Source organism: Miniopterus schreibersii (genome assembly GCF_964146895.1).
Source record: "Miniopterus schreibersii genome assembly, chromosome: 9".
Lineage (NCBI taxonomy): Eukaryota > Metazoa > Chordata > Mammalia > Chiroptera > Miniopteridae > Miniopterus > Miniopterus schreibersii.
Genome location: NC_138118.1, coordinates 22,943,285 through 22,968,794, shown reverse-complemented (window position 1 = coordinate 22,968,794; position 25,510 = coordinate 22,943,285). Strand labels below are relative to the sequence as shown.

The following is a 25,510-nucleotide window of genomic DNA, read 5'->3' as shown; positions in this document are numbered from 1 at the left end:
ACCACAATCAATCTGAGACCAAATGTGGCAAGAAACAGAGAAGATCATTGAGGTTCTGGAACAAACTACTGTGATCTGGCCATAAAGGAAAACACATATTTTTTGGTCTCCTTGCATGGAACAGCTAAGAGCACAAAGTCCATTCTATACAAATGCTGGGTTCTGCACAATTTGGCAGCTAGTAAACTTTAATGGCACTTTTCACTCACACTGCTATTAGTGCAAAAACAATAAAAAAAAGTCCGTCAAAATTTTTTCTAATGAACTACTTTCCACATTTTACTTTTAAACAGGTCTTGCTCTATCCTGGTGAAGGACAGGTTAATGGGGAAGATTTACATAAGCAAAACAGTGATGTAGGCCATCAACTGAGATAACAGTGTGCAGCCATCTAGTACCACTGTGATACTTAAAAAATATTTGCAGATGACCCCCTAACAGAAGAAAGTATCTAAACAGTAACTCTAAATTTCTTTCAATTACCTCAAGTTTCTCAGAATTATATTAGAATCAAAATATTTCTAGTCAAATACATTAAATTAATTCATTTCAAACTTGTTTTAACTTAGATTTACCAACTATTAGTATGACATAAACACCATAGAAACCATTTTAAAAATCCACGAAAAGGAAACTCATTTCTAAAAACCTTTTAATTATCAAAAAGAATGCAATCAAAAGCTGAGGAGAGGGGATCAAGCATTAATTATACAATTTACTATCTTTTGCTTGAATATCAAGGAGATACATGCATTTTTTAAAAACAGAAAAAATTAAGAGACTATCTCTGTATCAGTAAAACACAGAAACTGAACCCCTGGAACTAATTTTTCACTTCCCAGTATATACAAAGTTTCTAGGGTAAGAAGTGAAAATATGATTCTTAAAGAGAGCAAGAGTATTTCTATTTAATAGGAGATTTAGTTTTCAGAAAGTTCTTAAGTTTACATTAAATTACACAGAAACTGCCCTGACTTTTCCACTTTTAATAGAGAAATAAATATTTCTAAATTATCTCTTCTTACTGAGAATTGTCATACATTGGAAGCATACTGATGGGGATACACTTAAGAGGGCTCTTCAGAGGGGTTCAGACCAGTGGCAGTGCCAAAGCATCATTCACATACAAATTGGAGCACGCAGAGAACCCACTAGTCTGCAATTACCACTTAGTAATCAAAACAATGTCACAGCAGATTCACCATAAAATCTTTAATAACTGCATCAGTACTGTAAACAACTTCAATTTTCTTACACAGCAGCCGAAATGCCTCTCTGAAACGCATACAAAATAATCTGCCTCTCTGCTTCAGAGCTCTTAAATTTTAAAGAGTTGAAAACTCAGCTGGAGAAATTGTCACAAATGCACATGCCCAGTCCTCTGTGCCTTCTCCCTCTGCTTTTCCCTCTATTCTGATTTAGCAGATCTGGCCCAGAGCCCTAAAATGCATATTTTTGAGAATCACATTGGGTGACTCCTGCTAGACAGTCCAAGGACTACATGTTGAAAAGTATTATCTTACTGAAACAGAATTACTCTGACACTTACAGTGGGAAAATCTGGCCTGCCACCATGAAAAAAGCCAGGTATCACAGACATGCAGAGGTGCTCAACCTCATGGTGATGAACCTACCAATTTCCACCAATAAAGTGAACAAACATTAAATAAGTAATAATGCCCAATGTGAGCGAGAGTGAAGTGCAAATGATAAATCAAACATAAATGCTAAAATCTTAAGATTGAGAAACTCTTACTCTCATCCATTCTAACATAACTATAAAAGTTGGTCCCATAGTCTCAACTGCAAAACTAAAAGAGAAAAAAGCTGAAGAGCCGTTTCCATGTACCCAAGTGTCAAACTGTGAGAGTGTTTCTAGGCTGGAGTAAACACACAGCAACTCTTCAAATAAGCTTCCTAAAGTAGAAGATGGTTCACTTTGTTGCAAATGGGTTACATGCATCCTTCTTATAAGGCTTTTGGGCAGATTTTCAAGCTTTCTTAAACCTTGTTGCAAATGTGACTCTTTCCATACTATATACTCAGAAGTTGGTAAAATTACTTTATATATTACTATATATGTTATTTGTAGTCTATTATTATACCCATGTTTAAGCACTCTGTGGAATTAAAGACATATATTGTAGTACACCAAATGAAATATTACAAATTATGGTTTGGAACTATGCTTTAGACACAGAAAAGAAAATGTTACTTTGCAGAGGTACTGGGACTATAAATTGTTATCATATAGTATAAATATTCAAATTAATAATAAAGTGCCTAAATTACTCCAAAGGATCTGATTTATAAGGCTGAGTTGGACATTGTTTCAGATTGTGATTGTATCCCAATTTGAACTCACCATAATTTCCTGCTCATATGTCCAAACACCACAAGCCAGTTCTACACAGAATATGACAAGTAAACTTCCAAAGTACTGTAAAAAAACCAGAAAATTAATGCTGTTACAGTAGAATTAAAGTAAAATATGGTCATTTGAGACAAGCTAAATATTACTCAGTGTTGTTTATCCAATGAAAAAGAAAAGACACACCAATTTGGGAAGCTCCTTCAGGAACAGATGAGAATAACTTCAGCAAATTTAGAGACATCTGCAGACAACATTTAATACTCACCTAAGTGGGCCATTTGGATAGTTCTCTATTTATCAAATACTTTCATAATTAATTAATTTAAAGATCTTGTAAAATGAATAGGACTACCTCATCTTACAAATGAGAAAATTAATGCAAAAAGTAGATGTGAATTGCTCAAAAATGTGCATAATAAATTTTGGGGGACCAGACCATTGCAGCTATGTTCTCTATGCTATAACTTATCACCTCTCCAGTTGTGGAGGTAACTTTCCAGAAGTAAGTAGTAAAAGTGTGAGAAAGAATGGGCTCTCTAAAGTTCTCTTCACTAATTGCAGCAGAAAGAAAACAGTGCCACTGTTCTTAAATCCTCCACTCTGCTCATGGTGTGGGGTCAGGATGGGGGTATCGGGTAGTGATGATAATTGATTATTTCCCTTCACTGGAGTGACAACTCCATTAAGGGCAGGAACTTTACTGTGTTCCTCATCCCAAAGCAGGCGTTCAATAAATAACTGTTATTAGAAGAATAAATTAAAACAAAGCAGAGTGCTATGGAAGTAAGGGACTGGGGGCTGACTGGGGCTGTGTGATTGGGAGAGGTCTCTTTATGAAGGTAATCTTTACGATGAGTCAGCAGTGACAAGAAGGTGATGCTGTGAAGATTTGTGGAAAAACAACCCAGGAACAGGAACTATCAAAAGCAAGGCAACTTTTCAGGGTGACTAGGTAGTTAAGGACTCAGTGGTACCTGGAGCACAGAGAGGGTGGGAAGGGTACAGGGGCACAGATTTAGTAGACCTTACAACAAATTAAATTTAAAGTTTAACTCAAAGAAAATATTTTTTTGCAAATGATGCTGCAGCTTCATGGTAGCTGTCTCTGTTTCATTGTCACTGCATTAGTCTCAAACATCCAGTCTTCTAATTCCAAGGAAAACGTTAAATGTCAAATCCATTCTTAATATAGCATACATAGATCAACTGCATTTATGTTTAAATTTTCTTCTTTTTTAATTTTTAAATTTTTTAAAATTTTATTATTTTTTAAATAAACCTTTCAATAAACCTTTTCAGAGAGGGGAAAGGAAAGGGAGAGAGAGAGAGATAGAAACATCAGTGATGAGAGAGTCATTGATCGGCTGCCTCCTGCAAGCCCCCGACTGGGGATCAAGCCCGCAACCAGGGCATGTGCTCTGACCGGGAATCAAACATCGATTGCCTGGATCCTAGGTCAACGCTCAACCGCTGAGCCACGCCCTGCCAGGCAAATTTTATTTTTTTAGAGAGAAAGGAAGAGAGAGGGAGAGAAACACTGACCTGTTGTTCCACTTATTTATGCATTCACTGGTTGACTTCTGTATGTGCCCTGACCAGGGATCAAACCTGCAACCTTGGTGTATCAGGAGGATGCTCTAACCAACTGAACTACCCAGCCAAGGCTACATTTTCTTTTTCAGTGAGCTCTGAGTCCTAGGTAAGGTCATCTTCTTGTTACTAAGTTGCACAAAGCATCACTCTGCCATTATTTAGTTTAAGGGCTGGATCTGAGTGAGGCATCTATTAGGCACAGTGTTAATCCACAGTTTCAATAAAACAAAACTAGCAAAGAATTAAGCAACAGCTCCCGCTCAGCTTTGTTATGGTTGGAAGTGTACATATGTGTCCCATTTCACTACAAAAACCATCTGTTGTCCTCAATGGTATTGGGAACATGTATACATATCTCCTTTAATGGTGTCGGATGTGTCTCTCATGCTTCTTTCCCAGTGCATGTGGTTTCATGAGATGCTCGTACCAACCTAGTTTGCTGATCTATTCTCTTCCTTCTTTTCCTTGAGTGCTATCCTTCTAGAATGGTGGAAAGAGCTCTGAATTTGGAGTCAGAAGATTGAAGTTCAAATACAGCTATGAAATACACTCTGTGATCTTTTGGCAAAATCATTATACTGCTCTGCCATCAGTTTGCTCATCTGTACAATGAAGGTAAAAATAAAGCCTTCTTTACTGTTATCAAGGTTGATTTGATAAATGGGAAAGTGGTTTGAAAAATTTTAACTTTTAAATTTATAAAGCATTATATAAATACTATTCTGGACCAGTTTGTGAAATACAATCCAATATCGACTTGTCCTTTTTTCCCGGACGTAGCCGTCATTCCCGTCAGTGTGCCGCAGCTTCCTCCTCATTGTTTTCCAGAATTTCATCTCTTGCTCTTTCCCATTTTACTTTTTGCATCCCTCCACGTATCAGGGTTTCTCTGTCTGCTGTACATCAATCCTTGGAGGCTTCGGCATTTAAACCAGTTAGCTGACTCCCCCACATGTCACAGTGCTCACTTCACTGCCAGACCACGGGTTCCGACTGGCAGAGATCTTGTCTTTAAATAGTATTTCATCCCCAGCACCTAAACAGTACCTGTCTCACAGCAGGTAGCCAATAAATGTTGGAATAATGATCAGCTTACCAACTGAAAAGAACAATTTTAGATTTCCATCTTACCAACTGAAGAAACCAATTTTAGATTTCCAGCTTACCAACTGAAAAAAACAATTTTGGATTTCCTTGAGTTTCTCTAAACCTGGAGTTTCTGGTTATCATTTGACTCTCCTTGACTTCTGCTTACAGATTTCTATTTTAAATATTGCCTCTGTTTTACTATGTGTCTTTTATGTGGATTATACTATGATAATTTAGTGTGCCTTTAAGCATTTAAGACAATTTACATAGCTAAAGAAAAGAAACAATATACAGACTTTCCCCATCTTTCCTGGGTTACTATTATCTAAACATTTGAAACAAATGAAGACTGGGAAAGTGTATGCTTATATAAGAAAATGAGAATGCAATTATTTGCATTACAAACTATTTTATTTGCTTTAAATACTATTCAATACAAAGTTCCTTAAAATAGCTAAGTTCTCTTACTGTAATTAAACTAAAATTTGTGTTCTACAAATAAGTTTTATCCCCAAACAGAATGTTCATAAAAAAATTAATCAAATAAAGCAAGCTGATAACAGGACACAGGCCTCAAATGATGTCATTAATTAGTGATTTTTTTTCATCAAGTCTCTCAAGCTGAGAATAATTACTTTTTGTCAAAAAGTGAGTGACCTTGCCCTGTCTGAGTGGCTCAGGTGGTTGGAGCATCATCCCATACACCAAAAGGTGCTGGGTTCGATTTCTGGCACAGCACATACCCTGTCCAGGTGAGTATGGAGGCAACCGATCAATTTTCCCTTACATGGATCTCCCTCCCTCTCCCTCTCCCTCTCTCTCTCCCTCTCCCTCTCTCTCTCTCCCTCTCTTTCTCTCTTCCTCCCTCACCTTCTCTCCCTCCCTCCCTCTATCTTTCTCTCAAAACAATAAAAACATATCCTTGGGTGAGGATTAAAAATAAATGAGTGCCCTCACTGGGTTAGATAACAGATTACATAAAACACTGCATGTGAACTTGCTTTGATGACCTTTTTCAATTTTTTTATTTTTATTTTTTACTATACAAATGGAAGAACATGGGCTCTGAAATAAAATAGACCTGATTCCAGACTCTGGCGACCTTATATACCGATTAGATGACCTCTAGCAAACCACTAAGCCTCCGTCTCCTCAAATGTAAAATGAGAACCTAAAATTACCTTGCAGTGTGGTGCTAAGGATTCAGTCAGGCCAGGTTCTGCCCCGTGGTAAGCACTACCTAAATGGCAGCCGTTATTAACCAGAAGAGAGCATCTCTTAGAATACAAACTCCAGGAGGACAAGTGGGATCATGTTTTAAATACTTAACATACTGTCTGTCGTAGAGCACATACTCAGTAATATGTGCTCAAATGTGCTCAAATATCTATGCCCGAATAGATGTAACTATGATTGGAGGTGGTGAGTAAAACTCTTTATGTCCTCCTAAGACTAGCAGTGTCATTCCCGCTAAAGCAATCTGGTTCCACAAGTAAAATCCCTGCCCAGTGCAAACATCTTTATTAGGAAACTAAAGCAGGAAAGGTGTGGAGGGTGGGGAATCCAAATTCATTAAAATACTGAAGTGAATTTGTCTGTTATTTTAAACTAAGGTAGACCATAGAATGGCAAGAATGGCAAAGGTTACCAGTGCCTCTGTCCTCTGGAAGTATCTGAGGAGAAAGGGAGGGGCGTAAAATCCCACCTTCCTATTTAAACCCCTGGTGACTTGTATGTAAATTCACCCCCCAACAGAAATAAAAGAAATTCATCCCCCCTACTAAATGTTTCATCCTATTATATGTGTGCAGAGAAAATAGTAAGATCTCAAGGAAGTCCGTTTTTAAAGGAACATTTATATAAAAGTGATTGGGTTCCTTGACACTCTCCCCCTCCCAGGATTTTCTAATAGAGAAAGCAGACTAAACACCTGCCCTTATCCCTTCTCCCTCTTGAAACTTCACTAGAATGACAATAAAGTGATATTTTAAAGGTATAAACCCAGAGATAAAGGAAAAAGACAACAGCAAGTATATTTTGGAAGGTAAAAAGAAAATAGAAGAGCAGCAAATTGTGCAGCAGTCCTTCAAAAGCCGAATGCTTAGGCAGTGGTGGGGAGAATGTGGAACAACCTAACTTGCACCACAGAGCCCTCAGATGCTCAGGTACTGGCAGTCCCAGTGACTTCTGGGAGTGGATGAAGGTAGGGCTAAAAGGGGGATGACTTGTTGAAAGCCAGTTTAGGAAGAAGTTAGAACCCTCAGATCCCTTCCCCATGCTGTACGGCTGGGTGACTACCCACCCCCACCAACACAGAAGCTGGAGGGGTCGTTGTTCTGTGGAAACAGTAAAGCTGAGTCTCAGGATCGGGGACAGAAGGTGCAGTAGAAGACAGAGTACAGTACTGGAAACAGAATCGAAGTTCAAATTTACAAACCTTTTCCACAAAGGTTCAAAACTCAAGTCAAACTAAAATAGCATTGGGTTTCTCAATAAAAATATTGGCCAAAAATTCCTTTATTTTTCCTTTCCCTTAATATGGTTACTTAAAGGCACAAGTGCTGCTTCAACTGCTAAGTTAAAATTTTTGACCAATTATATCAACAATTCCACCTTCTGTTCTTAGGTTTTGAACTTACATTAAGTCCGTCAGGTCAGCTTCTTTTAGAACTGATTATAAGAGAACTTTTGTTCTTATTCACATTTTACAGTTTTTATAATGAAGTATAAGTACCATGTAGCCAAAGAGTGCTTAACAATTCATTAAACTGAACTTTGATGAAAGCCATAAGTTAAAGTGATTTATTTTCTTTTTACATCTTCACCTCTTTACTGTTAATAATTGATATTAATAACATTTCTAAGAAAGTAATATTTGATTTTGCATAAAATATTTCAAATAATTTTCACTTTTGGGAAGACGGATTATTTTTAAATTTTCACTTCTAATATCAATCTAATGAAAACAAAAAAGCAGTCTGCCCTTACAAAGCCCCTTACTTTATTGAGGGCTTATATTTATTGAGAATATTAAACTCACTAAGCAGTGAAGAAATATAGGAAAAGATACTTTTGATTAGTAAGAGCATTTCTATAGAAAATACATTCTATTAATATAAAACTTAGCCTCATTCTATCCAGTTTCCTATCACAAATAAACAAAAGTTATTTTTCAAACTGTTTTTTCTATATAAATGCTAACTAGTAAAGAATTTTTACATTAAAACAAAGTTGTAATATCTTTCTTGAAAATTTACGTTTCTCTGTGCAAACAAGCAGGTAATCAACCAAGTGTCACAGAACCTCTTCACTAAGAATATATTTCACCGAGAGAAAAGTAAAAATTATAAACACTGAAAGGTTGTCTTAACCTGCTACTCCCTTAATTTATAACTAAAAATTCAGGTTCTTTTTTCATAACTAACATTCAACATATTTTGAAACCACAAAAGTCAGATTTACTTATCCTTAAAAATTAATACAACCTAAAATTCAACTCTCCCAAATAAAAACTATTTCAAAATATAACATACGTTATTGCATATTTTAATATTTTTAAAACGTGGTGCCTTTTGACTCCTATCTACATGCTACCTAACCAACACTTTTAATAAACAAAAAGTTTGATTAAAGGCCTGCATTCACTAAGTGATAAATGATAAACTCCAGTCTCTCCCCTGTCAAATACTAAACTCTGCAAGCTTTCAGTGCTAAGTATGTCTATGTCAGTTTGTTTATTTTGCCTTCCCCAGTGATTGGAGGTTTAAAAATATTATATTACTTATAGTTAGTAAATAAGAGAATTCCAGTGCCAAATATTTGTACAAGATAATGGAACAGCCGACATTCTGTTAAGAATCCACTGGGACTAAACTAACAGTCCAAGAGCCCTCACTGCTTAAAACACACCCACACAAGCCTCTGTTTTAGTCTTGTCTCGAAATGATGTCATAGCAGATGCAGACTTGGTACTTTCTGAAGGCCAAGTATTCACCACATTCTAGGTCTCTCTACAAAATATTAAAAGAAAAGACAATATTAAATATCCTTTCTTTTGAGAATCATAAATGGAATGAGTTCAGCCTAATTGAGAAAAAGCTAGAACTATAAGCCAGTTTTTGAAGAAACAAAGTCTTGTTACTCCTGAGCCCATGTAGAAATTCAAGCTAAAGTAAGAAAGTATTGGTATGCTGTGGCCCTTTGCTCATGCTTATATTTGAATAAATATAGAAGGCTATTTCTAATAATATATCTCAATTTACTCCCCTTTTCAATTTTATTTACACTGGTTATTGCTGAGCTAATTTCTTTATCAAAGATGTTGGGGAAGCTCAAATTAGTATGTGATTGCTTCATGTGCTGTTCAAACCTTTCGACAGAGAACTGGTTACACCAGGTTCTGAGGGACTCAGTCAAGTGCTGCAAGTTGCCAGAGTCAGTGATCTTTATCATGAGAGATAAAGCATTAAGACTGAGGCAATAAAGTAGCTGGACACACTAGACAGGTCACCGCATATATAGTTTCTGGTGTTTTGTAAGCGAGGTCTGCATGCTCAGCCCCATCTCAAAAGATTTACAAGGTGTTACCAGTCTCTGAAGAGGCTGTCTCTACATATTATTGGGCCATTCATCAGAATGCAAGACAGGGATCTTCATCACCAGAACCTGGACAGGAAAGTGCCAGTAGGAAGGAGTCTTAGAAATGTCTTAAAAGACACAGCCAAAGTAACACCAGACTTAATTCTGATCTAGATCATGCCTCTCACTCAGATCTGGCCAAATGTGGCCAGATCCCTCCCAAATATAAGGGACCATGAGTTCGTTATTGCAGGCACCCTTATGACACGTTTTACAAGACAAAAGGTTAGGAAATTGGCCATTTTAAAAGATGATGTTTTATTTGGTAGAAAGGGAACTCATACTTAATATCTGTCAATAACTTTTGCACCTATCTATGGCTCTATGTCTGTGAAAGTATCGTCTAAATCATGTTCTTTTATTTTGCCTTTATTTTCAGACAAAATATACACTTATATTTGCATATTCTCCAGAATAACCACAAACCTGTTTGTTGAAAGTACTAAAGGAGAAATATTTCCTTTAAATTTTAAAAATCCATGTATATAAATATTTATTCTTTTTTGTTATTATTCTTTTGATGAATTGATTTAAGCAAAAACACTTTCTTCCTGAACCAAAAATGTATTTTCTTCCTTTAAAGAAGAAAGTATAAGAATACAACCCAATTTGCAGTCATGCTTAATATAGTCCAGGGGGGAAAATCTTGTGTGAATAATGATAAAAGCATTAAGTTCTCACCAAAGTTGCTCAAACATCAGTAGTTCAGGCTAATTGAGAGAAGAAACAGTTTGGATTAAACAGAATGAATCATGGAATGATTTTAAAGAAATGCACTTTTATTACAACAAATATTTGAGTTATAAGGATGTTGAAAAGCAGAGACCCTTGAAGACCTGCTTTTATAAACAGGTCCATGATGACTTAAAGGGACACATCCATTATCTGTCTGTTCTCAAACAAGGTAAGCAGTTCTATAACAAGCCTCTGATACTAATGAATTGTTTATAGAACTACCCCCCCACACCCCCCGAGTCTGGAAATTGTTGTAGAGTTCCAAAGAACTACTGTTCTAACCCTTCCACAAGAGTCCTGACACTGGATTGTTTCCCTAAGGGCATCTTAGCCCAGCACTCAGTTTCCTAGTGACTATTTTAGCTTGATAATTATATTTTTGCTATGAAACCTGAATTAAACACACCCAGATCAACAGAATTTTGTTTATAATGTGCATCTGGAAAAAATTCTAAAACATCAGATAGACTTCTCCACCTGAGTACCTTTATTCCTTCATCAGAAAAGGCACCTTGTTAGCATAAAAGCATATCTTCCATTCTCTCTTCTATTATTAAAAAACAGTTCTGTAAATGAGACGCCACCTTAGCCCAGAGTGGCAAGACCAGATAGCTATTTTCTCCCAGATAAACAAGCAAAAGATCCAGAAGCAAGCAAGACAGACACTGCTACTTGGGTTATGTAGCAAAAGATAGATGAGTTCATATCACTCTACCACTCACAAAACTTCAAACTGCAGAGTACATATGTACAATATTAAGACTCTCCATTATTTGGCCATTGGTCGATCACACGGCCAACTCTCAGCCCTGCATACTTGGCACATATCTACCCATGACCTACACATGCCCTTCTCCAAACACACCCTGAGCTTCCTAGTCTTATCACTAATTTTCCTCCACTAGCCTTTCAGTTCCTCAAAAGTACCTTGCTCCCCCAGCAAGGGCCCTTCCATAAACCATTGCCCTACTCCTGACCATAACTCACCAATCTTCCAACACTCTGCCCTCCCCATCAGATCTCAGCTCAAACACTTCCTCGTGTCCCTTCATTAAATGTTCTCAGTGGAACAAGGCTATTGTTCCTTAGAGTTCTTTTAAAGTGACTTCAATAACACAAAGAGAAAACTTTTAAAATTAAAATATTTTAATTATAAAAGGCAAACCTCTCATTGTCTCATTTAAAAGTTACCAGTCCATGTCTACAGCTAGCTGTGCAAACCCTGCACAGACTTGGAATTTTAAAACATTTAAATTCTTGTTTCATAGAATAAACACCAAAAAAATCATATTTTTACTTAATTAAAAACAATTCTTTCATTGTCAAGTATCACCTAATAATATACCTATATTTGTAAAGGCAGTGTTTCTAAAATGTCTTCCTGGTTGTAATCATTTTGAGGAAATTTGCAGTTTTCAAATTTTAAAGTTTTAAAACTAAAATAATGGTAATCTAAAAAGAATTCAGAGATAAATACTTATTTTAGGATAATTCAAATGTATTGTTTAACAAGAATACTAAGTGGGCCCGGCCGGGCATGGCTCAGAGGTTGAGCATCGGCCTAGGATCCAGGAGATTATGGTTCGATTCCTGGTCAGGGCGCACGCCTGAGTTTAGGGCTCGATCCCCAGTAGGGGGCATGCAGGAGGCAGCCAATCAATGACTCTCTCATCATTGATGTTTCTATCTCTCTCTCTCCCTCTTCCTTCCTCTCTTTGAAATCAATAAAGATATATTTTTTAAAAAAAGAAAAAGAATACTAAGTGGTGCAGCTACAGTGTTTATACATTCTAAATAAAGTTTACATTAGTGTTTCTGTCATCTGAGCTGAAAAAAAAAAAAAGGTACATCTTGATCTGGGCACATAACCAGGGCCTGTTATCACCTTTTCTCTGAAATAGGGGAAAGATATATGGATGACAGTACTGAAAACGTAAAGTTTTAAAATTTATAAAATTTCATGCAAAAAGCTTAACTTTAATTCATAAGCTACTGTTTAGTCATCAACTTCATTAGACACTGCACATAAAGTAAATACTAAACATCATTTTACTAAAATATTTATCTGAAAGCTACTTTCGTCGTTGGCTTAAATGACAACTCTCTCATCTTTTACATGTTCTGTTCGCCGCCCTCTTATTTTAACTCTGTGCATTTAGGGACACTGTTTCCTGAGTCATCTAGACAACTTTTAAATTAATGTCTATGATCTATGTTTGACAGAGGAAGTCAATAGACTGACAACAGGGAAGAGCATGAGAATGCAAAAACACCACAATTGCTGAATTTACCCCTAAGGCAGCATTTAAACTGGTGACCAACATTCACAGCTAGGCAAGTCTTTCAATAGCACATGCTGATAGAGAAACAACTAGCTTTGAACTCTGCACACACTAAGGACAGTCACCAAATCAATAGATTTAGATTTATATGGCTTATATTTAACCAAAGTTATCTCAAATGTGTATACTAAGAAACAGAATATAATAAAGCTTAAAATGTTTGCTATGACAGAGTGCACCAAGTTATGCAAATGATATGTAAATACTTGAACCATTCACACTTCAAACTCTGAAGTAGGCAAAAGTCTGATGAACACTCAAATCCTGTCACAAAGACCCAACACTGAGGTTACAAACTGCACACCACTGTCTTGGGTCCGAGTCCCTGACACAACATTTACTGTTAAGGACATCTGCTCACATGCTTTTCAAGAGCATAATTAGAAGCATTCATACAGACATCACTTAAGAAACAGGAGTGGTCATGGAGCTTGGTTTAGGTCCTTGTGCATACAAAAACAAAATGTACAAACTGAGCTTCTCCAACCAGAAACGTCTAAATCATCTTCTGTTTCCTCTGCTTGAAATTTTTGTGAGTTTAACAACTACATTTAACAACTATAGTTTTTAGAAAATTCTAATTAACATGCACAATAAAATGCATAAATTTAAAGGATATGTTTCTGTTATGAAAAATGCATAAATATTGAATATTTTATTTCCTGATATCAAGTAATATAAACATTACTGTGGAAGGCAGTTAGACGCATAAGGAGAGAAAGGATGTTAGGCCAGGTATGGAGGTCACCAGGGCAGAAAGCCCCAGCTGTCTAGCAACAGGCAAAACTGGGAAAACAAGGATCTCGCCCCCAGGGTAATCTTTCTTCCCCTAGCATATTGCTAGTCATGCAGTTTAGACCCCCTCACCTTTCATATCGCTAGTCATGCAGTTCAGACTCTCCCCTGACCTTCCTCCCCTGGCATGTTACTAGTCAAGTTGTAGATCCCCTTGAAGGAGGAAGAAGGGGCCAAAGAGTGGCCTCATGGGACTCCCATGCCAGTGCTTGCACCACCACTCCCTTAAGCATTAACCTCTAGGGATAACATCTACGCCTCAGTTGTGTTTCAGCTCCAGGCCCAGAAAAGCAGCAAAACCAGACAAATGATGCCTTGGTGACATCAGGACCAGCTTTATCAACTAATGACCCACTGGCTGCCCCAGTGTGACAGTAAGTGCAAACCAGTACCCTGAAAGGACATACCTGGAAAGCTGATGAATATTCTAATGAGATCTGCCCCCTGACACCTCCAGATAAATACCCTCAAGACCCAGTGAGGCTCTCTCAATGGAGCATGCCTACACCTTTCTCCATGGCTTTCTCCCAGGAACGTGTTCCTTGCTTCTCTCTTTCTCCTAAGCTCCAAGGGCCCTTCTTTTGCCTTTGCAACTTGTTTCCTGAGCCCATTCCTCTAAAGCTCACTTCTACCTCTTTTACTTTCTAAATAAACTTTCTCTTATAAGTTGAGTCTTGGTTCTGAATTCTTTCTTAGTCAGAACTCGAACGCAGAGGTTACTGAACCCAGGTCGGGTCTAACAGCTGGTGCCATTTTCACCGCCTCTAACATTACTATCATGTGCAATTTTTTATCCATAATTCTATTCCAGCAAGGTCTACCGAATTCAGCTGCCTTCCTCAACTCCCCAAAGTCTTAGTTCCATCCAAGGCTTCTGAAAATTATAGTGTGACCACTAACAGGGCTTGCCAGTGCCTCCTTCCCTAAACATTATTATGCCATCACATGATAGAAACACCCATTGGTTCTCTCTAACCCAAGCATAACATCAGTCTCTCCTATAAAAACTCACAACTGGACTACTTCATGTTTCTCACTGTGCACCGAAGCCAGAACCACACTAAGTTTCTAAGTTTTGCTTAAATTTGCCACATTCCTTTACTCATCCATCTCTTTATGTCTTTGCACATAATCTTCATGTTGTTCTAGAGCCCCTTCCCTTCCTTTCTCCACCAGAAAGCTCTTACATATTTTCACTCTCCAGCTCAAATAACTGTCCTATAAAACCTGCTGGAGTCTCCAACTGCTCCTTATTCTGTGTTGCCACAGCAATTTACTTATAACTTTAATACTGTATTTTCCTTTGTTGTTTTCTTTGTATTCTCTGCTCTCATCTTTGTCCCTCAAGGGTCTTACACAGCCAGTTACTCCATATATGTTTAATTGGGGGGCAGGAGGGGAAAGAGGAGGAAGGAAAGGGGAATGGGAGGGAAGCGCGCAGCAGGGAAAGGAGAAGCAGTGTCCTTCCTTCACAGGATGAGAGAGAACCATGGCAGAACTTTTAGAGTTCCTTTTATAATAACGACATTAAAAGATTATATTTTAAAAGTTAAATGACTACTGAATGCCTTGGAATTATAAATGAAGTATGCTTAAGTCGTACAGAAATAATGCCAGTAATTAATGAACTATATTATAATAGCAGTGCAGGGGGTAAAACATGCATGGCTTTGAGTATAAGACAACATTTGCACACTACTCATAGCAACTATAGCAACTAGCAGCTGTGTATCTTTGGGAATCCTACTTCTCATCTGTCAAATACATCTGACCACATATAGTTCCTATAGGTATTTTCTCAGAAAACAAGGGTGAAACACTGGGCACATGCTGAACAAGCAGTCAATGATATGATGAACCTTGATTTAGAAATAAAGTTGCTAAGCTATCCATCAAATTTATAAACAGATAATAAAGATATTAAATTTAATAGTTTAATTTTAACTTAATAACTATATATATAAAAACTTTATAACTACTTAAGAGAAGCCCTTAAACAGAGTCTGTAGAAAATTACTATTTAAAGATATTCTGATTTTATATTATGATTTTAAACAACAAAACACTAAGGATGATTAATTTCTCCATGGCCATAACATTTTATTTTATTTCCTTTAAGAGAATCATTTCAAATCTGGTTCAGAGACTGTATATTTTAAGAAAGCTTTAGAAAAGCTTCCACACAATTAACAACCATAAGAAAATTCTCCTGAAAATAAAATTGAGAAAGAAAAGGAAACCTTAGCCTTTAAACACAAGGTATTGCCCTTAAGCATGAGACATGCATCCAACTTAATTTCTGACCATTGCTTGACTAGTTGTGGTTTGCTGGCAGTTCAGTACATATATTAGCATCCCACTTTGACAAATGATGATCTCCTGGCGGTGACATTCAGCTGTTGTCAATATTGTAACCATGTCTGTTCAATCTGTTTACAATCCCCCTGAGCTGGCACAGCTTTCCTAATGCCTATGTTAACAGCAAGGTAGAACTGCAATAACAAATGAATTTCATTTGCTCTACAGCTAAAAGCCTTGAGAAGTACCCATCTAAGGATTAAAACCAATTTCCATTTAGCTTCAATTTCTCTTTTAAAGAGAGAAGGAATTTCTGCTACTAAAATTACTTTGAAAGTCACGGTATAATCAAGTTTATTTTCCTAGTCATTTTTGGCTTGTTTTCCCAATATAATTAGAATTTAATTATTCCTAATCTCCTCATATAAATATATAAAAGTTTCTCTCCTATGACAATTTCACATTTATTAAGAACAAATGCAATCAGAGTAGGGTTGCCAAATTCAGCAAATAAAAATACATGATGCCCATTTAAACTTGAATTTCAGATAAACAATGAAGAATGTTTCAGTACATTACATCTTAATATTGCATGGGGCATACTTATAGTAAAATATTATTCATTGTTTATCTGGAATTCAAATTTAATTGAATGTCCTAAATGTTATTTGGGAACCTTAAATTAAGGTGTTTTAAAATTGCATCTATAATTCAACAGATGGTCAAATTCATGACCAAGGTTCACCAGAAGTGTTTTCCTATGGGTGTCCTCTTAGCCTGAAGAGTTGTGTTTTTGGGGGGTGAGGTGGTTATAAAGCTCTATTCTGAGGCTCTCTGACTTTTTCTTGATCAGTCTGATGAATAATGGCATTTTGATTTCGGCTCGATCAGCACCATAGCCCAGTTGCCGGCTCTTTTTTAGTAATCATCCAAGAGATATGGTGGTTCTCAGAGATACAGGTTGTCTTAAGAAAAAAAAAAAAAATGTCCTCCTGCTAATCTGACTACCAAGGTCTTATGTGCTTGGTAGTCAGAAGCATTAAGGCCTGAATCAAATCTCTACCCATTATTGCTGAGTGACCTTGGAAATACCACTGAACTTCTCAGAACCTCATTTATAATTATCGTTATTAGATTATTGTTGTCAGGTTTAAAATGAAAGGTCACAAGGAAAATATTTTACACAATGTGAGATATGTTTATAAGCATTTAGGAAAAGGCAGCAATTACAGAGTAAAAGAGTGATGTTGTTACAAATATGTTGTTGGAATTGGATTACCATGGTCTGGTTACCAGATTTCCCATTTACTAGCTATGCAAACTTTGGCAAATCACTTAACCAATCTGTGCCTCATTTCCTTATCTAGAGTATGGTAATAATCATAGTATCTATCTCATTAGAATTCTGGAGGGACAAAATTGATTAATTCATGTAAAACTCTTCATATAGAATTCATGTAAACCTCTGCAGCATCTGTAAGCACCTGAGAAACATTCACTGCTTTGATTACCACCATTATTTCTGTCATTATTAAGATTTCAGAAGATAGTCTGTCAGACAAATCTTAATGGGCTGGAAGTAATAAAACAAAAGTATTAAAAAGAAATTCACAACTAAGGGGACAGCAAGAATAAAACCAGGGAAGAATGGAGCAAAAAGTTTGTTCAAGGCTCAGAAGATACGATTTGATCAGAGAATAATGAAGTAGGTAAGAAAGCTAAAAATGGAAGACAAAAGACTTGAATGTAGAAGAAACTGATACCAGACTGAGGCATCACTAAATACTTCATTACCTGACCAGGGCTCTTTCAAGGTTTCAGAACAAAGGAGTAATATGATTACTGTTGCATTATATTAACCTGGTGGCATTAATTTGGGGTAAATCAGAAGGAAACAGAGGCAGGAAGTTTCATTAGGGGGCTCTGCACTGACAGAAGTCAGGAGAGCCTGAATCTCGGCATTCCAAATAAGAGGAGAAAAGAGGGGACAGGTTCCTGAGCTGTAGATCCAGAACTTACAGAACTTGGCAAGTGCTTAGAAGTGGAGACTCTGGAGAGGAAATCAAAGAAACTATCTGAGAAGCAGATCAGAGGCAGATCGGTTATGAGTGACAGGTAATTGGGAGTTGAGACCACAGATCATTCTTTAGTGAGGGAAAAGCTGTGTTGGGTCTAGACAAAGTAAGGTCTGGAAACTAGCTATAATAAGAGAAGCAGCCTAACAGGAATGGGGAATGAAATGTCCCAGGAAGTCAATGGGACGGAACAACCAAGATGCACAGACTGAATGGCAATGCACCAAAAGCTACTTTATGAAAAGGAGTGCAGCCAACCAGTAAGGAGGGATAGGATAAAGCATATCAATTTAGACTTATCATCCTCCTGGAGAAGGTGCTGAGCCCTTGGGGCTCAGCTTGGAGGTCTTCCTCTCTTCCTCAGAGCACCCAGTATAAACCCTACTCAAGGTCTTATCAGGAGTAGTGGAATTGTTTGTCTATCATACACACTGGTCTCTTGGCAGAAACTAGTAGTGCCTATATTCTCACTAAATATTTGAAGAATGAATGAATGAACAAGGTCCTTAGAACCTCAGTCAACCATATCACCTTTGCATCTTAAGTTTCTTTCCAGCCTCACACACTAGCTTCTCATGTACAAGTCTATGACTCATCCTGCCTCAAGTAGAGAACAAATTACTTTGTTTTTTGTCCACTTGCCTTACTAGGATTTGAACAGACTAATATGATACATAAATGACTTTGATATGTGTTCCTAAAAGCCTTTGGGTTCCATGAAATATGTTATCCTATCCCACCCATCCAACAGTCCAGGGACCATCCAGTCATACACATTGTCGAGAGGGGGAAAATAGTGGTCATACTTAAATTGGTTGTGTAAATAAAACATCATTGTGAGATTATGATTTTAAAAAAGGATTCTGAGTCCTGGTCAGTGTTGCTCAGTGGTTAGAGTGTTGGTCTGTGCACCGAAGTGTTGTGGGTTCAATTCCCAGTCAAGGGCATATACCTGGGTTGCAGGTTTGGATCCCTGGCGCCAGTTGGGGCCAGTGCTGGAAGCAACCAATCAATGTGTACTTCTCACAAAGATGTTTCTCTCCCTCCCCTTCCCCTCCTCCCTCCCTTCCACTCTCTCTAAAAACTCAATGGAAAAAATATCCTTGGGTAAGGATTAGCAAATGTAAATAAATAAATAAATAAGCATTCTGAGTTTATTTCAGTTTAAAATATCTTATTCCGTTTTTAAACTATCAGTTTCATATAAAGTAAGTCCTTTAGCTTATGCTTAAATTATTGTCCAAATATCTTAAATGGCAAAATAAGGTTCCAAACCCTTCTACCTTTCTTCTCATCAATGCAGAGAGAAGTGAAGCAGTGGGCATGTTCCCCTTCTCTGAATGTGGTTTATTTTCTGCAGCATATTCTGTTTTCTAATCATGTTTTCTAATCATGGACCTAAAGAGTTACCCTCCAAGAAACCAAGGAATACATTAACACAGGTTGTCCCTGTGAAATTCAAAGGTTTAGTGCAGCTTCACATTAAAATTCTGTTTTAATTGGCTTGGGATGGGAGCCAGTCAAGCACTGGTGTGCCAAAGCTGGCTCCTGAGAGCCAATTTGTACTCATCTCTCCCCAACTCTGCGTTCACTAATACCACGTTGGTAGCCTAAAACCCACCATGCTGGGAGTATTTACCTCACAGAAACCTGCAAATGCTACAAATCAGGGCTTTCTTTTCTGCCCAGAGATCCAGAATATCAGCAAACAGTTAGAAATTTGTTATGTTCCAAACAAGGAATTAATGCATAACTAGCCTTGAGAACTACTGCACAGAAATATACTCAAAGAATTAATTCTGAGGGGAGGGGGAGCATCTGATATGTCTGCAATGATATTAGCAGCCTCAAATACCTGGTGCCACTAACATGTAATATTTTATACACTCAATGCACTTCAAAAAATCCTTACATAAGCTGTATTTTTAATTGACTCAGATTTTTAAAAGACAGTTTGCTTATTTTTTAATTAAAAGTTTAAGCACATATTTTGTAATCATAGAATTTGAGTGCTGACAGGACTTTAAGAAGTAATCTAGCCCAACTCTTTCAGAATTAAAAAATAAAAAACCAGTGCCTGGCTGGTGTGTCTCAGTGGTTAAGCACTGACCCATGAACCAAGAGTTCCTTTGTTGATTCTCAGCCTGGGCACATGCCTGAGTTTCCGGCTCGATCCCCAGTAGGGGGAGTGCAGGAGGCAGCCAATTGATGTTTCTCTTTATCATCGATGTTTCTATCTCTATCCCTCTTCTTTCCTCTCTAAAATCAATAAAAACATAAAAAACTAAAAATAAAAACCACTAAGATAGAAACTGAGACTCATAAAAACTGAGACTCATTTATATCTGGTAACCTATGTAAACGCAGTGCCAGGACTGTAAAGTCCGTCTGATACCTGATCACCTGAACTTCCATATGACTTAATATGGCAGATTTGTTTTAAAAAAGAAGAGAAAAAGAAACAGAGTTCCATTATGACCTCAGTCTAATTCTGAGAGACCATTTAGAGTGGTAATAAGGTCCATGACACTAGAAAAAACTCATACTTTTGAATGAAAATGTCAACACATAGCCAAAGTAAAATAATTAAACAGAGCACATATTCCATATCTCATCATTTGAGTAAAGCAAATACATGTACTAAAATAGTCTATTCATGGAAAAAAAGCTTCCCTCTCATAGGCTGTTGAACAACCACCATAGACTAGAGTACTGCTATAACAGTTCCTTAAGCACATAATCTTGGGCACTGATGAAAAAATAATACATTACTGGTTGGTCTTTTAACCATAATAAAGAGAAGATAGAAACACCATACCCATTTAACCATAATAAAGAGAAGATAGAAATGCCATACCCATGCAAGAAGCAACAGATTTCTTTTCACTGTTCCACAGTATCCTAACATCCCCACAATGATAAGGAAACAGCAAACTGCAATCATGACCGGATGAACCACAGGAAAGTAAGTCAAGATGACAGCCTCCTCAACCCTGAAAAAAGAACAATAATGTCACATTACAAAGAAAATATAATCAAAAGGCACCCAAGACATGGTGCAAGACACAATTGTGATTGCTTCAATAATCTTAAGGTCATCATGCCTTAAAATGATAGCTGTATTGCTACTTTCAAAATCACCATGCTATCACCAATGTGCTTGCTTGTTTTATTTTTGTTTATAGATTTTTATACAAATGATACATTCCAATTTCAACTTATTTAAAATACAATATAAATAGGGGTCCTTAATAAGAAGTTGATCTACTATTAGCTCTGAAGTCCCAGCCTGAGTAACCACACTGGACCCTTCACTGTTTCCCAGCTGAGAAGAGTTTCCTCCCTCTTCTTCCCAGATCTGGGGCTCCATTTATAGCACTTTTTCCCCAGCAACTTATCCTTCCCAAGTGTGAAAGGGGAGTTGGTTTATATTAAGAGAAAAATGAAGAGGGAAAGATGGTTTTTGCTAGAAAACCATGAAAAAAGTCATTACAACCATAATAGGAAGAGTAATGAGGGTAAAAAAAATTACCATTACAACACTCTATTGTGTTAAGGACTTCACAGAAATGCCTCTCAGTTAATCCTTAGGACATTTCAGAGTGGAATATATTACATTCCCCATTTAGAGATTAAAAAAAAAAAAAAATGAGGCTAGAAGTTGAGTAATTTGTTCCTCGTGAGGTTTAGTGGACCAACCTTTGAAATGTGAGAAGAAATGGCATTGCTGGGTTTGGTTTTCATTAGCTCAGGAATATGAAGTTACAAGTTTGTCAGTGATTTTTGTAGGAAAAAAGTAGTTCTGCTGTCCTTTATATGCAAATATGACAGACCTGACACCCTGTCAGGGGGACAGGAATATTCTCTTAGGACCCGTGGCACACCTTAATGAGAATGCTAGAAAAATGCCGCCTCTGTAACAAAGGTTGCCATGGACAGGGAAAACTTTCCAAATGAATGGAAGAGCAATACCCTCTAAACAGCTGAGGGCAAAGTTACCTAGAAACTAGCGCTTGAGGAAACCTGATAAAAAAAATCAGTCATTATTGTAAAGCCTACCTTGTTTCTGCAGTTAAAGTCAGAACATTATTTAGGTAGTCCCTCATCCAAGCAGAAACTGCCAACACACTGATGGACATTAACTGGAAAAAAAAATCCAAATTGGTTACGAAGGATTTATGCTACATTGTCTGCCAGCTTAATAGTAAAAATAAATAAGGACTTTTTGTTACATAATCATTATACTTTTTCCTAATTACCTGTTGAAATTTACTTTTACTTTATATATCTGCCATTCCATTTTTCAATAATGACATAGCCACTAAATAGTATCTCACCAATTAGGATACACATAGCTAAACTATTAAATGAATAATTCCAGGTCCAGGACAGGAATTGCACAAAATGAGGACGCCACAGAACAATTAGATTATCAAATGTACAAAATGAGCCTAGAATATGTCATATGTAAAAGCAAGGAAGCAATCAAATACCACTGATGTCAAAAACAAATGTCACAGGAGCTAATTTGGAAGAGTGTTCATTGGCTAAAGTTCAAACAATTTGCGCATCAAACTAATAGCAATAATAATGAACACAATGGTTTGAAAAATCAAATATGTTAAAAATGTATGAATTCATAATCACACTTAAACAAAATTCACTGGTCACCTTTGTAGAATGTTGGATACTCAACTCATTATTCAGAAAACTGTTAAGAATCCAATATTTATCCTACCTTTTCTATAAAAACTAAAGAACCAAAGACATAATGAAAGCTTTTATAGATAAATTTCTACTAGTATGTGAAGAAAGCATGATAGAGTATCACTAATTAACAACCCCTTCTGAAATAATGAATTTCTAGGCAAGCATCCTCAATGGCTGCCAAAATGATTAGGTTAGTGGTTCTGAATTCTGTCTGTACAGCAAAATCACCTAGGACTCTAAACAAAATTACTGAGCCCAGATCCACCCTGGGCCAATTGTTGAAAGTGGGACCTGGGCATCAGAAATGTGTAAACGCTCCACAGATGTTCTAACATGTAGTCAGGGCTGAGAACCACTGCATCACGTGGAAATTTAGAATGGAGAGAGCAGGCTGACGTAAAATACCAGACCCCACTGATCAATCTTCGTATCACAGAAAGATATAATGTCTCCCAATGTGATACAATGAGAAGTACACAGAGATACCTTTGAAGTATTTCTACCAAAAAGTCAAAGCTGAACCTAATAAGCCCCCAGCTGTATACGTTTATAGGAAATACAGAGAATAGATTTAAACTTGTCAAATGCCATCATAAGGATGCAATCAGCAAAACTGATAATATGAGAAATTTACAGGGCAAATGATCTGATTTCTTCAATTTCAAAAACTGGCAAGTGGGGGGGAAAAAGGAGAAATGAGAAACCATATAAATTAAAAGAGATTTAAGAGGTTACCCAATGTGCCCTGGCTGGTTTGGCTGGGTGGTTGGAGAGTCAGCCCGAGGACTGAAGGGTCTCGGGTTCAATTCCGGCCAAAGGTACATGCCTTGGTTGCAGGCTCAATTCCCGGTCTGGGTAGGGAGTGTGCAGGAGGTGGCCAGTCAATGTCTCTCTCTCTCTCTCTCTCTCTCTCTCTCTCTCTCTCTCTCTCTCTCTCCCATCCACACTCTCTAAAAAGCAATTGAGGGAATATCCTCAGGAGGGGACTAAAAAAGAAAAAAAAAAAGAGGTTACCCAATGCAACATGTTGACCTGGTATGAATCCTTATGCAAACAAACCAACAAGGAGACATTTATGAGACAACTGGGGATATTTTAACATGTGTGGATATTTGAAAATATTAATAAATTATTGTTTATTATTTTAGATATAGCAATGGTATTAGAGTTGTTTTTAAAAAATAGATCCTTATCTTTTAGAGATATATGCTGAATGGTTGAATAAATAATCCAAAAAGCTGAAGATCAACCCCTATGGTCTGAAAGTCTTTCCTATTTTGATGGAAATATTTCTAAAATGTGCCTTATAGTTAGCTTTTTAAGCACAATATAGTGAAATTCTACTCCATTTGGTTTTTAATAATTTCTGGAACATTAACTACTATATCGGTTACCATTATGTGTTACGGATTTAGCTTTAAATGCTACAAGAAATAATGAATATACAAGACAGGAATGTGTCTATACTGGTTGAAGCCATGGCCATGAAACATGCTTTCTGGAAAAAGGCTTCAAGGTAAGTATCACATGTAGAGATCTGTGACCTCTTGTACAGTGAAGTATGGACACCTGCTTGGAAAATCTGTTAGTGAATTCACTTGTCCTTCATTCAGTTGCAAATATTTACTCAACACATACTATCTGCTTTCTACTGTCTGTGCTAGATTCAGAGACCCAACAATGTATAAGAGAAGCAAGATCCCAGACTTTGAGGAGCTTCTTGTGGGACACAAGGAATAAATATATAAACCAGATAATTATAGACTGTAAAAAGTACCATGAAACACAGAAAAGTGAGGTAACCTGTTCAAGGTCTTACAGACTTTAAGTAGCAGAGCTGGGATTCAAATCCAGGCCTTTGGAACTTTACACTCAGTCATTAACTGCATTCCGAATTCAGAGACAAGCATGAGAAATTCCATAGTGAGGAGACCAGCCTGCAGACCATGCAGGCTTCCTTTTCAAAAGGAGTGGGGGCTAGAAGAGGGGAAAGGGAGGTAGTCTGTAGTGGTCAAGCTCAGTCTGAATGTCTGAATGATATTTACTGGTGAATGGGGGCTCAGGGGCTTATGACCCAAAATAGTTTAGGAACCCTAGGACCACAGTTGAGAGGAGAATTAGGCCATTTATTATTGTCCTCATTTCTGTTGGGAATGAACAACAGATTGCAAACCTAGTAAAAGTTACCCAGTGAATCAGTCACACTGTTTTAACCATGCTTCTAGCTCCTGTAAACTGGATGCTTTGACATCTTTTCTACATGCTTATGCTGGACATGCCTTAGTCTGGACAAACTGATAATACACCCGAGTTACCTTGCCTTGGCCACCTGCCTTCCATCCCTGTTTGAGAGGAGTCCTTCTCCTGGGACTAACTTTTCATTTTCAAATACAAACTAACCAATGCAAAGCCCACACCCCCAACCACCTCCTTTACTGAGCTATCTCATTCTGGGCCACTCTAAACCTGCCCTAATCACTCCAAGATTCAGTGACAGACAACTAGAGACAGTCCCTTTACTCCATAAGCTGCTGAAATTATTCAAAGTAGCCAATCCAAAACCTACTTACCCTGCCTTGCTTATTCCTTTTCAAAGAAGCCACATTAAAAGTATTTGCCTGGTCTTGCCACCTCTTTGCCTTGTGATAGATCCCAGTGCTTCCCCTCTTGGCCCGCTGTGATGAGACATGCACTCTCTTGGGATCTGTGAGTATAATAAACTATCTTTTCAATGCCAGTCACCTCCTGATGTGTTGGTCTTACCAAAGCTATATAATAATAGAACCTGTTGAAACACACAGGGCTAGCAGGGGACCATGGACTACCTAATTAAATCTGAGGCTACATGTTCTCTTTCAATT

General features: G+C 37.3%; 1 protein-coding gene across 5 annotated transcripts in view; it reads right to left on the bottom strand.

Annotated features, from left to right (window-relative positions):
* The window catches only part of TSPAN12 (tetraspanin 12), a 58,865-nt gene that overhangs the window by 22,165 nt on the left and 11,190 nt on the right, over nt 1-25,510 (bottom strand). For 4 of the 5 annotated variants that reach the window (XM_081147896.1, XM_081147899.1, XM_081147898.1 and 1 more), the window contains 3 exons: nt 21,999-22,081; nt 20,797-20,932; nt 2,366-2,440 (listed from right to left, as the gene is read on the bottom strand). In XM_081147896.1, the coding sequence (XP_081004022.1) occupies nt 2,366-2,440; nt 20,797-20,932; nt 21,999-22,081 (294 nt within the window). The remainder of the gene's footprint in view (nt 1-2,365; nt 2,441-20,796; nt 20,933-21,998; nt 22,082-25,510) is intronic. The other variant, XM_081147900.1, reaches the window with a different exon arrangement.